Source organism: Nycticebus coucang, chromosome 13, assembly GCF_027406575.1.
Source record: "Nycticebus coucang isolate mNycCou1 chromosome 13, mNycCou1.pri, whole genome shotgun sequence".
Classification (NCBI taxonomy): domain Eukaryota; kingdom Metazoa; phylum Chordata; class Mammalia; order Primates; family Lorisidae; genus Nycticebus; species Nycticebus coucang.
In genome coordinates this window covers 92,976,736-92,990,576 of record NC_069792.1, presented here as the reverse complement: position 1 = coordinate 92,990,576, position 13,841 = coordinate 92,976,736, and the positions used below count along the sequence as shown (strand labels likewise).

General features: G+C 43.6%; 1 protein-coding gene across 2 annotated transcripts in view; it reads left to right on the top strand.

Annotated features, from left to right (window-relative positions):
- The first annotated feature begins 1,812 nt into the window (after positions 1–1,812).
- The window catches only part of DNAAF11 (dynein axonemal assembly factor 11), a 96,261-nt gene continuing 84,232 nt past the window's right edge, over positions 1,813–13,841 (top strand). For both annotated transcript variants that reach the window (XM_053558267.1, XM_053558266.1), the window contains exons 1-2: positions 1,813–1,889; positions 10,024–10,191. In XM_053558267.1, coding sequence (XP_053414242.1) covers positions 1,880–1,889; positions 10,024–10,191 — 178 coding nt within the window. In that variant the 5' untranslated portion in view covers positions 1,813–1,879. The remainder of the gene's footprint in view (positions 1,890–10,023; positions 10,192–13,841) is intronic.

The following is a 13,841-nucleotide window of genomic DNA, read 5'->3' as shown; positions in this document are numbered from 1 at the left end:
GAAAGTAACCTTTCTACCTGGAATACCTCCTGGTATCTGCTCCTTGCCAAAAGCTCTGTCCTTTTTTGATTATAGTTTTGATGAACCCCTTTCTGTCAACATGCAAAAGTTAAGGCATAGGCATACATGCTAAACTCACCGGCTGTTGTACATGGCATTTCATCTCCCCCATGAATAATCACATGCTCACATTCAGACTCTTTAGGGACACAGCAGTAGATATTTGTTTCCATATTGGCCTCTTTATGCAGAAATGGAGAATTTCCAACTCTGAAAGGTGGAGTCATCTGTCCCATGACACGCAGTAGTAAATTTGTGGATCTGAACCACATTTCCAATGCCAGAGCTCCTGCTTGTCACCTATGCTGTTCTGCTTTCAATAAAATAAAATAGTAGATGTCACTTTAGTTTTTGGAATTTCAAATATTTCTACCCTCACAGGGACACTGAGGTTGGGACAATCTGTTAAAACTCTGTCCCTGGAACCAGATCTTATCCTAGATATTGGCAAATAGGTCCCGTTTCAGTTGGGTTCCTTTGGCCTGGCATTCAGGGCCTCCATTACCTGAATCTAATCTCTCAGGCTTACTGTCTAAAACTCTTCTTTCTGTACAGTTCTCTCCACTGACAAACTGAGCAGTGTCCCCAGCCCCTCCTTCACTGCACTGTATTTGACTTTGCTGCCTCTCTAAGTTCATGATCCTGTCTCCACTTGCTAAACCCTAATAAATGCCAACAGTAAATGTTTAACAGTTATCTGATGAAAGAATTAATTTCTTTGTACTCAGCATTGCTCTATGAGTCTTCTGTTAAAATGCAGAGGTAATACACGGATGGTGATAAGAAGCATGCTCTCCATACTGTTTATTATGACTGTGATAGGAGGAGGTTTTATCTTTTACATATTACTTTTTTTTAACAAATGGGTAGAGAGTGATAATTACTTTTGTTATAACAACACATTAAAAATTCTTGGGAGGTGTAATGCATTAAAATGCCAACACCTTAATATCTGAGCTTGCTGATGTCCTTTCTGGTTTACAGAACAGGGGCAAGGCTGTTGGACCCCTTCGCAGGGAGTAGGGGGCTATAGGAGATATACTTTCCATACTTTATAATCAGGAGAGTGCTGGGAAGGAAAATTGATAGGGGGAGGGAAATTGATGAGGGGTGATTTTATAAAACTTGTTAGCTGGAAATTAACTGGTGTTGGAGGTGACTTTAAATAGACAGAATACAGCAATGAGAACTACCCTTTATACCAAGCCTGCGTTTTTCAAAGTCTTTCGAGCACTCACATCACCTCATCAAAGATTCACAGGAATCCCAAGGTTATGATTACTCATTTATTACTCATCCTACAGATGGGGAAACGGAGGCAAAGGAAGCTTAAGGTCACAATGCTGGTAAATGGGGGGCGGGGGGGTCAAATCTCGATCTCCTACCTTTGGGAGCCTTAGTTAAAAAAAAAAAAAAAAGGACCGAAGAAGTATAGGACACCGTGAAAGTCACGGCGATGAGGCAGATCTCATCAGGAAATTATCCCGTGATTTTGTGCAGTTTGGACTATGGATTTGGGGAGAGAGAAGCAGTCTGCGGAAGGTGGAGGGTGAGGACGTTGACCAAGACTAGATTTGGGCTGGGACGAGCCACCGGCCTCCCCCCAGAGCCTTCTGCACCGCGGTCCCGCCCGCTCGCGCCTCCCGGGGCGCAGGAAACGCGTCGCCGCCTGACCCCGCGCCGCCGCCGTAGAGTCCCCGTTGCCATGGCGCCCGAATTCCGATGCGACGTGCCGAGGCGCGACTGAGAAAGCAGAAGGGACTCCTCCGCGGGCCGGGTCCCAGGCGGGCTTGCGGGGCCAGCAAACCCGAGAGGCGCCATGGGCCGGAGTAAGCGTCCCTCTCCACTTTCTGCCCCTGATCGTCCCCCTTGCGGGCGTCGCCCCTGGTCCTGGGACCCTCGCCGCGGGCTCCAGACCCGCGCTGCCCCTCCCTGCGCGCCCGGGGCGACCCAGACCCCGCCTGGGCCTTCGCCCGGTGCAGACAGACCGTGTGCGGGGCCTCCGCGGAGTGGCTGGGCGGCCTGGCCTTTCGAGGCTCAGATTCCCCCTGTGTAAAATGAGCTGGAGGTGGAGGGTAAGGGGACAAGAAGGCCTCGGACTTGATGTGGGCGAGTGGGGTTGGGCCAGCCAGTGTCCCCGCCTGTCGCGTGGTCGCAGGCAGACTGTATACTGGAGTCGCTGCCCTCAGACTCTGCAGGAGGCGTGTAGCCTGCGGTCAAGGATGCAGACTCCGGAGTTAGGGTTTAAATCCTCCCTCCTCAACTTACACGCCCCCGTGTCCTTGGGAGAGTGACTTCACCTCTTTGGACCCCAGCTTCTTAATCTTGAAGATGAAGATAATAATAACATTGTTTTACAGACACAATAAGTGTTGTAAAAATGTTTTAAAATATACTGCTAGACAGCTAGGTAATGCCGTTAACAGTTACTGATATTGGATTGAACTGTTCTGATGACAACAACGTTATTGAACTTCCCAAGTGGCAGTTTTGTACACTTCCACCCAATTTATCACTTAACGTTGTAAACATGTCATAGTTAATATTTTTCATTCAAGAGACTGTGTCAGATGATTGGGTTTCTGCTCTGGAAGACCTGAAGCTCACAGAGGAGAAGGGAGAGACAGTGATTTGTAAATGTTAAAACTCCTTCCTAAACCAATTGCTTGTATTTCCTGTCAGGGCTGCCTCCCCACGCCCTGGTCTCATCCTAGTTTGTTTCTTTGTTTTGCTCCTTAACCTTTTAAAAATTTCCTTGTAGATGATCCTTAGCCCTCTTTCTCTGAATCCTGCCCACTTTCATTTGCTAACTCACTAACTTACCAGACTGGTATTGGAGTGCCTACCCTGAGTCAGGCTTTGAGGATGCAGAGAAGAACAAGACCTGGGTGGGCCAGCCCTCCGAGTAAGAGAGAAGGCAAACACTTAGTATGGTGGCTACAGCAGGTGACGGGCTGCCTGAGCCCCGAGAGTGCAGGCAGGGGACTTAACTCCAGGGAAGATGGAGCAGTGTTGTCTGGCAAGAAAACAGGAGGGCCTGTGAATGCCCAGAGGTGAGAATGAACAGGCCCTCTTGATGGCAAATTGTCACTAACTGGAGTTAGGGTAAAGGACAGAAAGAAAGGCTGGAGGGTGTAGAGAGAAGACCGGAGGGGCAGGGAGGCAGGGATCAGATCATACTCTACAGGTTTTTACTAAGAATTTAGAAATTTGTCAGAAGAGTCATGAGGTTTGCTCAGAAGCATGGCTTGACCATGTAGGAGTTGAAGTGAAAGACAGTGGCCTGAAAGGAAGTTGTTTCAGCAGCGTAACTGACAAGTAGGCCTCCTTCTCTCTGATGTGCCAGATCTTACAGGGAAGGTCTGATGCCTGAAGTTTACTCATTTTATTCTTATGAGCTAGATTTAATTTTTACTGATTCTTTTTCTCTATTGCTTTTCCACTTTTCATTTCCTTGGTTTCTATTATAATCTTATACTTCTGATTATTTTGTATTTATTTTTTTCCAGTTTCTTAAAGTGAAAGCTGATATCTGAAACCTTTTTTTCCCTCCTATTTATGGGTATTTAGTGCTATGAATTTCCCTCTAAGTAAAGTTTTCACTGAAAATTGCAAATTTTGATATGCTGTTTTTATCATTTTTCATGTTGTTGAAAAACATGTCCAAGGTTTTTTTTTAAAGCATACTTTCATATATTTGTATTTATTTTTAGTCATTGTAGGCTGTCGTGTAAGCACTGTTTTATGGCTCTATCACGTCTAGAACCTTGACGTCCCTGTTACTCTTAGAAGTCCTGGTCCTGAGCTTCTTCTGCCCTCTGGTTTCGGGAAATTAAAACCACTATCTATACTATCTGTAGGGTTTTCTGGTTTTCACATGTAGCTTTCAATATGTGATTGATCTCTCTCAGCCTTTCTTATCAATTGTGTTTAACAGCAGCCACCCAATGCAACTCTCCTCTAAGTTACAGATTCCTTCCATAGTTCTCTAATGCCTGACATGTCATACTCACTAGTGCATTCCCTACCACTAGTATTCCGTCTCTGCTCAACACCAGTGAAAGTTTTGCAATTCATAGCTACCTTGGGCCAGGCCCTGGGTTCCACCTGCAACCAGCAATGGTGTCCTTATTGCCGCCATGGCAGCAGGTGATCCAACTCCAAAATCCCATCTTGGCTAGAATCTGCTCATGTGGGCCACTTCTGGTATTAACTCTTCCAGGTTGGGTTCCCTAGGAAGCAGACTTTAAGATGGAGACAAGTGTGCAGGAAGTTTATTACGAATGTTGTTCAGGTAGGTAGAGAAGAAAGCCAGATGGGACAGAGAGGGAAATTGGGCTGTGATGCATCTTAACACAGGCCTTAATTAACCAACTTTAGGAGCTCTAAGCTTATAATGGACTTTATAACTTGCCAAAGTTGGGATGAAGAACTGGACATTTTAAGCTCCGACATTAACTGGTCATTGGATGTGGCCTTCCCTGGGAAAGGATATGACCTTGGTCGAGGTGCCTCTTTCAGCTGAGGTGTTCCTCTACGTGGGTGGTTAGCTGGGGGGATGTCTTCCTGCAGAGCTCCAAGAAGCTGGAAGAATGAATCCTTCAGTGTTGGAGGAGGATCTGGGTGGCGCATGCTATCATCCACGATAGCCTGGGATGCCCTTTCCTCGTTTGTTCATCTGGCAAACACCAACTCTCATTTCAAGATTCTGCTCAGCTTTCTCCTCCGTGAAGCCTCTCTGACCTCCCTTTCTCACTCCATAGCACTGATCACACCCTCCTCTACTCATTTTGCTTTCTGTGTGCCTTGTCATTGCCCCATGGCACTTCGTTCACTCCACATCCATAGCCCCTAACGGTATCACTGGCTTAGGGTACTGAATGGCTACTGATGCTCACTGTGATCACTGTAGGTCAGTAGGAAAAGGAAGGACATGTGGAATCCTGTTTTTTAAGGTTTCCGTTACAAATGGTAAAAGAAAAAAGTTTAGATGCCATAAGAGGTAACCACTTATTTGTAACCCATTTGTAATATTAGATCTCTATTTAATAAATGTATTTGCTAGGGAAATCAAGATGTTTGAAAATTCTGCAAAATCTGCAATAAACACATATTGGTTGATGCTTTTTGTGATCCAGCAGGAAAGAGAGGGCTATTTGCAAAACGTGATATGAACCCTGAAGGAATGAACACTAAATTGTTGGCTTAGGGAGTTGTAGAACTTTGCTCAATGTACTGAAAACCTTTGTGAAAATGAGCACAGCAGGGCAACCTCCAACATCTCAGAAACCTCCTCCTTCCCTTTGTCCCCACAAAATCATTTTATTGATACTCCTTATAATAATAGAAAACCCAGTCATATAAGGAATTGAAAAGAAGCCCAGGCTGGCTGCTCAGTTTTGATTAAGCCTTTGGATTCCTCAGCAGCCTCTTTCAGCGAGACGCGTGTGCGTCTGTGGCGAAAGCTGTCAATATTCTTCATCAAGCTCTCACTGGTATGGGTGAGACACTCCTCAGAATCCATCTGTCCTAGATTTTACTAGTTGAAATGTTCTAAACTAAGTGAAAGCAATATGTTTTATACAGCGTCTTGGCATGTTCTCTATAATAGATACTGTAATACCGTCTCTCTTGAAATAGTCTGATGATGACATTAATGCTTGCAAAACATTTTTAAATCCCTAGAATGATCTCATGGAGGTTTGGTGCTAGGTTATTTAGAGTAGGAATTTCTAAAGATGTACAGGGCTCCTTGGAATTAAAGTATGTTTGGCCAGATTAGATAGTATGTAAAACATCAAAATGCTTTCTTATTAAAAAACATGACACACCGTAATCTCCATTATATCATGAACATATTGTTCTGTATTTCTTATTGGGGCTCTGCTTGCATTGATGTTTGTCACGATGGGTGAAGCAATATCGTGTAACAACAATTGCTTGAGTGCTTAACAAGCACATAGCAGTGTCCTTGTTACAGAAGAGTTTAGAAAAGGTCCACTGGGAAATTCCAGACCTTCACAATTCTGCCTTCCTCCACAAGTCTTTGTTTTCTTTTAATCTATCCTAATTGTGTGTAATTGTTGCTGCTGGGCAGACTTCTCTGTTGGGCTGGATGAACTGCTGTGCCCTCCTTTTCTTTGTGTGTGTGCATGTATGTGAGTGAACCTTATGCTAAGGGAGGTGCCCTCACCCCAACCCCTTTAAGCTAATAGTGATTCCTGTCATCTTACTTCTCATGGTTAGGATATGTGGAGATACAGGATTCCTCCCTAATATCTACACACCTCTTAAAGGGAAGATTTGACAATTGTGTGCAAATGATCACATTTGCACATGTAATAGCCTGAAGAAGAGAGTTTCTTAAATTTTGAGAGGTGCAGCAAGAGAATAGTGAAGGATATTTGGTGTAGGGTTGACCGTAGGAACTTTGTCAACTCTGTAAATCTTTAGTGTTAGACAAACTGGAAAACCCTTCAAAAGTGAAAAGCCTTAACTTTTAGCCTCCTTCCTGGGGGAGCCTGGGATATCATGAGCAGCCCCAAGAGGCAGGAAGTCACGTGTGAGCTGAGCAGATGCTCCCCTGGCCGTAGGAGGCCAGAGATCAGGTGATGTTCAAGATGCTACCAGAATTCCCCTGCACACATTCAGCTTAACCCCTGATAACTGCTCTTATGGGGGTCACGTTAGGTTATGTCTTCAGTATGGGTACCCAAGTAGCCATCAACAGTGCTCCTTGTGAGTCAGGACTGTATGTAAATGCTCAAGTGTATCTGTATGTATCAAGTCAAAATCAAACTGTTAAATCAAACTCATCTTCTTTCTTTGACAAGTATACCTTCATAACAACTCGGAAGGCAGCAGCATCTAATACTAAGTTTCTCAGACTTCTTGCAGTTCCAAGACAGAGTGGTGGGTTGGGGACAGTTGGCCCCCTGGCCTGCTCCTCCTCTTGCTGTCTCTGGCTCTATCCTGGACCCTTGTGCCCATGTATGGGCATGGACACAGCCAAGCCATCCACATCCCTGGAAAACATTTGTTCCCTGGATACCCCTGGTTGTTGGGATGCATAGCATGGTTTGTCTTTAGGAATGAACCTAAAGTAGCAGCCAGTGCAAGGCTTGGAGGTAGGCTTGGCACCTTGATGGCACATCTGTCTGGCCCCATGTACTCCAGGTCTGACTGCAGCAAGACCTGTAATGATCCACCCCCTTGCTCCACAGATTTGTATGGTTTAAGTCACATATTTCGCCATTAATCACTGAGGGTCTTGTAAATAGTGCCGAATAATTCTCACATTTTACGTTAGCCCAGAGAACACGGGTTGTGGCATCTCAACCCCTTAACCCATTTTGTATCCTTGCTAAGAGAATTCTTATAGGTAAATTGTAGATGTAGGCAGTACATTTTACTTTACAGAGCAGCTTTGCTCTTTCCTCAGATTGGCTGTACCCATTTATTTCTTATTAGAACCAGTTTTGGTGGGGAGGTTAGAGAGTAATTTTACTGCTCTTCTCTGACAGGTTTTTGTTTCGGAAAGTTGTGTGTGTATGTGTTTGTTCCTTTGCTCTTTCCAGTCTATTTAAACTGGTTCACAACCTAGTGGTGGAATTCAAGCACAGCAGAGTGCAGCTGACAGTCGGAGCCCGTGAGCCAGGGCTGGTAGGGCTGCACTTTTAGCCTCCTTCCTGGGCCCTTTGGCCTGACCCTCCCCAGGACCCTGGTTTGTGGCCATCTCTGCCCATTAGCTGAACTAAAGCTTAGAACAGCAGGGATAGCTCCCATCTGTGGTATTTTAATCTCTCAACCTCTGCATTTCCCTTGTCTTTCTTGTAGAGAACTGTCATTGCAATAACCCTATCTCCTAGAAGAAGTAGCAGAGCATTCAGCTAACTGCACTCAAATGATCATGTTTATACATGTTTTTACATTACAGAAAACAGGCAAACTCCACTCTGAAGACTGTAGAGGTGGGACAGCCAAAGGTGCTGTAAAGAACTTTGTCTCAGCACATTCAGGGAGCCTGGAGCCCCCAAAGGCTCTTACTTGCTCATTTGAGGCAGTGTTAAATAGTAGTTGTGGGCACGTGATCTGGCACTGGACTGTGGATTTAAAACCTGGCCCTAGCACTTACTACCAAGATCTAGGAAGGTTATTTAAACTCTCGGTGCTTCAATCCTCATATGGAAAATGTGAATAATTACTCTACATATTCATACATTAATACTTGCAAAGCATTTAGGACAGTGCCTGGCATTTGGTAAGTAATGATAAGTCTTTATTATCTCCTGGGGTGTACATGCATTATCTCCATATGCTACATAAAATGTGAGGGTCTAACTCCAGTAGAACCTCCATGATTGGCCGCCTCCCCACATTGACCATCTCTTTCAGTTGACCTGATTTTCACAGACCTGGACATGCACCACATGTACATATCAATACGGTAGGCCTAGTTCCTTATGTTGACCACTTCTGGATGTTGATCAATTTGTTATAGTCCCTTGGAGAGTCACCTTACAGAGCTTCTGCTGTATGTTAATACTATTTTTTTTTTTTTTTTAGACAGAGTCTCACTATGTTGCCCTCAGTAGAGTACTATGGCATCACAGCTCACAGCAACCTCAAACTAGTGGGCTAAAGTGTTTCTCTTGACTCAGGCTCCCAAGTAACTGGGACTACAGGCACCCACCACAACGTCCGGCCATTTTTTGTTGCAGTTGTCATTGTTGTTTAGTTGGCCCAGGCCAGATTTGAACCCGGCACCCTTGGTGTATGTGGCTGGCGCTGTAACCACTGTGCTGCGGGAGCTGAACCAATAGTACTGGAAAATGCATGGTTTCTCCTTTGTCATTACCTCTTGACTTTCAGTGCATCTTACAAAGATGGTTCATGATTTTGTTCTTGGCTTCAACCATGGACCATAGCACTGTGTCCAGTCTCCCCTGGTGCTGTTGTCATTGTCATCAAATATTAGTTTCCAAGTTACCAACATCTGAAAACTGTTGTCCTTATCAACAACTCAAAAACTGAGGCTATTACAGGTAATTAGTAAATGCACCTGTGCCAACTTACATACAAATTTAACTTAAGAACAAACCTACAGAACCTATCTCATTTGTAACCTGGGACTGCCAAAACTGACCTTCTGGGTCAGGTGACCCCAGTGCTACACGCTGGTCTTCCCAGAGGGGTGGAACTCCCATTTCCCTCCTCCTGTAAGTAGCTTTTATTATTCGTAGAAACAAAACAAGTAAAACTACTTTATGAGAAGGAACCGATGGGTAAATTCACACCTAAAAGGTATAATGCACACTTTTTGGGTGAAGGGCAGACTTTTATCCTTGACTTAAAATATACAAAACCAAACTATGTAACTAACACATCCATATATCCATAACATTCTGAAGTTTAAAAATGATTGCAATGAAAGATCTGGGGTGTTCCTTTCCCTTCTCTTAAGCTTTAGTTAAACTAACAAAGTGAGTTAAATGAATGTATGAATGAATGACATTTCCTAATTGGTAGAGACTTTTTTTTTTTTTTCTGCCCTCTACCAGCCCTGCTGTGCCTCTCAGTAGCAAGTTGCCTGTCTCAGATCAGTTAGTGGATCTCATCCATTTTGACATGGTACCACGATAAGATTCCATATCGACATTCTCATAGCCATTAACTGTCAACTGCCGCCATCCATATAGTAAAATGTATGTAGACCCTACACATTCCAAAGCGAGTAAGATGAGACCGCGGCTTGTTCTTCCTTCTGACTCACATCATGGTGTTGCAAAAACTCCAGGAATTATTTTTCTGATCTATTTCATGTTGAAAATCACTTGGGTCTGGAGAATTGACATTTGACATCCAAAAAAAAAAAAAAAGACAAAACCCCATCACATTTATAAGGCAATAACCTGATGTTGAACAATGGGGAGAGGAATTAATATGTAACAACTTTTCTTCCAGTCACTGAAGATCTTATTAGACGAAATGCTGAACACAATGACTGTATAATTTTTTCCCTGGAGGAACTCTCCTTGCATCAGCAAGAAATAGAAAAACTAGAACATATTGACAAATGGTGCCAGGATTTAAAAATTCTCTATCTTCAAAATAATCTTATTGGAAAAATTGGTAAGTTTCAGTACTTTGTTCTCATGGTTTCTTTAACATTTTAAATAAGGGAAATTTGGGGAGTGCAGTCTTATTTTTAGAGGAAGACAAACACCAAAAATGAATTACATGAGAAAATAGACATGGCTTTCTTTCAGTAATGTGTCTGGAACATTTCCCTGAAGCTTTCCATGTGTAGTGAGGCTCATTGCCCAAAAGAATATCTCCATCAGGGAGTTAGGAGAGCAGGTGAAGTTGGGGAACACATTGATTGACCTGATTTTTTGAAAGGGAGAATATAATCTAAGTACTTGTCATGGTTTTATACCACTTATTCAGAGTGGGAATTGAACAAGTCCTTATCAAGTTACCCCAGATGGCAAGGGCTGGTTCTGCTGTGTTTACTGTGAGCAAATATGTGCAAGAAATTGTGCTTGTTATTGGGTACTGAGGGGGATTCAATTTAGAATGAAAATGAGGGTAAATATAGGAGTTTGGTAGATGAAGATCAAAACATCAACATTATAACTAATAAAGCTCTCGGAAAAATGTGGCTTAAACTTGCAGCAAAGTGGGCTCCCAGATTAAACCTTTCTACCCAGTCACATGCAGAACTGGACAAACAGACCTTTCCCTGCCCAGGAGGGTCCTTGCTTTATGGCGGGAGGGGATGAAACCATATACTCTCTGCTGGAGGGAAGATCCCAGAAGCCAGGCAAGATGGTGTAGGACTGGGCATGTTCAGTTTCTTCTCCCAATTAACCCATCAGATAAGTTGACCCTTCCCTCACCCCCAGCATAACACTCCCACACGTAAGAATGACAAACCCAGAGACAGAAAGGAGACATGTGGCGTCACTCTAACGCTGTGGTCCCCGGCCCTCTGGCTGCAAACAGGTGCTGGCACTGGGCAGCAGGGAGTGAGTGGAGGGCAAGCGAGTGAAGCTTCCTCTGTATTTGTAGCTGCTCCCGATTGTTCGCATCACCCACGTCTGAGCTCCACCTCCTGTCAGACCAGGGACAGCATTAGATTCTCGTAGGAGTGCAAACCCTACCATAAATTGCTCATGTGAGGGTCTGGGCTGTGCACTCCTGTGAGAAACTGATGTTCCCCCACTGCCCTTCTCCTTTCTGTTTGTAGAAAAATTGTCTTCTATGAAACCTGTCCCTGGTGCCAAAAAAGTTGGGGACCACAGCGCTGATGGAAGTCCTGCCACGTGGAAACAGGAGGAATATTCCCAATACTCAGAAAACCAAAGTTTAGTGGCTTTGGTGTCAGGCAGACCTGGCTTGGAACCCTGACTCTGCGACTTACAAGCTGTGTGAAATTAGACACATCCATTAACGTGTCTGAGTCTTAGTTTTGCCATCTGTGAAACGGATAATAACAGCTGACATACAAATTGGTATAAGGATTGCGTGAAATGATATGCTTAGAATTATGCTCACCATGAGATAAGTAATGATTAAAGGACGGCTGCTGTGTTGCTGCTGTTATTAATTTGATTGTGTGTTCCAGGCCAGCCAAATGAAGAAGGGGACAGAAGAAGGAAGAGACTAGGGCTGGAGGAAAAGGGCTGGAACTAGGGTTGGTGAGGCAATGAGCACCAGCCTCTCTGTGCTCTGGTAGTGGAATGCAGAGAGTGGCTTTTATGGTTATACGGGGTGGCCATAAAGTTTGTGTGCAATTTTAGATTGCACACTATTTTAAGTTGCACACAAACTTTATGGCCACCCTGTATTTAACTTGCTAGGGTGATGTGCAGCAGTGTCCAACAGAGGGCATTTGGCTGTCACGTGTGTGTGGGCAGGGGTCTCACGTAGAGGGCAGGGATATTGCTGACCATCCTACAATGCTCAGGAGGGGCCTGAGGAAAGAATTCTCCAGCTCAAAGTGTTAGTACCGCTGAGACTGAGAAATCCTGGTGATGTGGTTGCCTCTAGTTTCGTAAATAATTGAAACTGGGCTTTAGGATCATAAAAAGCCTAGATTTGCATCGTTTTTTAAAGATTTACTAAAATTCTCTGTATTTCTTCAGATAATTATTTTTGGCATTTTTCACTTTACCAGAAATTAGAAACTCTCTCATATTGTTCAATTAAAAAGGCGATTACAGAAAACTACCAGCTTTCATGTATGGGGGCATTAGAGAACAGTTCTAATTGTACAGATCTAAAAGAGTTCCCAAAATTTTAATCTCCACAGCTGGGTCCATCACAATTACTAATTAGTAGCATAGTATTTCAGTCTTTTTCAGGGCTGTGAGAAAGCTTAAATTTTTGCTTCCAAAGTATTCTTAAATTAAACACTCTTTTAAATCATAATAATGGGATTTTTCAGTGCTACTTCACCCATAGGCAGTTAGATACTTATTTTGTAAGTAAAACTATTTCTGTAGGATCCAGAATTGGTCTTGTGCCATTTAGGTGGAAGTTTGTGAGACAGTTGCCTTTCCTAAAGCTCCTTTCCTCCCTGGAAGGTACAGATGGGCTGTGGAGGAAGGCCCTGCTCAGCCTGGCTCCAGCATGAGCTGAACACCATCTGGGGTCTGGTCAAAGCACAGATTCTAGGCCCTACCTGAGATCCACTGAGTCAGACTCTGGAGGGGTGGGACCCTGCTCCAGTAATAGACATTTCAGTGGCTTCCCAATGGGCCTCATGCCTGAAGGAAGCTGAGGGCCACAGAGCTTCTTGAAACTGAGAAGGGACTTGGGTTCACTTCAAGTTTGTGGGTCTGCTTGTGGCAATTGGTGAGCATTGCTTCCAGAATGGTCTGGCCTAGAACTCTCAAACTTACTCCTCCCCTCTGCCCAAGAGGCTCTGTCCAATCAAATGAGGCCTGTTGTTCTCAAAGAGTTAATTTTGGAAACCCTCCCTGAACAAATCTTACCTTTTTCCTTAGCAGGTGACTTTTTTAATTTTTCCACCATTTAGAGGGTTATACATATAACAAAGATAGAAAAGGGGAATGTTACGTTGAGCAGCTATTTTTGCTGTGGGCTGACAGTTTTAACAATGATAACTTTATTTTTGTGCAGGATGCAGACTAGACACTGTCTATCATAATTCTTGGCACACAGAAACCTACAAATCTGTTGACTATTGAATGCTCAGCTGTTGCTAGAGAACCTTTTGTAAACATTAGTATTACTTGGCATAATTTAATTTCTGTGTGAAACTTTAGTAATTTTTTTTTTCCAGTTTTTGGCCTGGGCTGGGTTTGAACCGGCCACCTCTGGCCTATGGGGCCGGCACCCTACTCCTTTGAGCCACAGGTGCCCCCCAAACTTTAGTAATTTTTTAAAAAATCTTCATTTTAGAAAATGAGTAAACTGAGACCCAGAATTTTTACTCAGGTCTATGGAAACAAATATATGATGTTTTGTCAATTTTAGATGAACTATTTAGGGTGATGATTACATATCATCATGTTTTGATTTTCATATTATCCCTGAGGAATGGGCAGAGGAGCATTAGTTAAGTGAGGCTGCCTCAAATGGACATTTCTCAGCAGAGTTTTCGCATTCCTGTCATCTTAGAAAGGACTGTTCTCTTAAGGTGTAGTATCATGAATTAGTACCAGGCTCTGGAGTCGAATTTACTGGCTCTACCACTTAACTTTGGACAAGTGGATTCATGCTCTGTACTTTGATACTGTCATTTGTAAAAA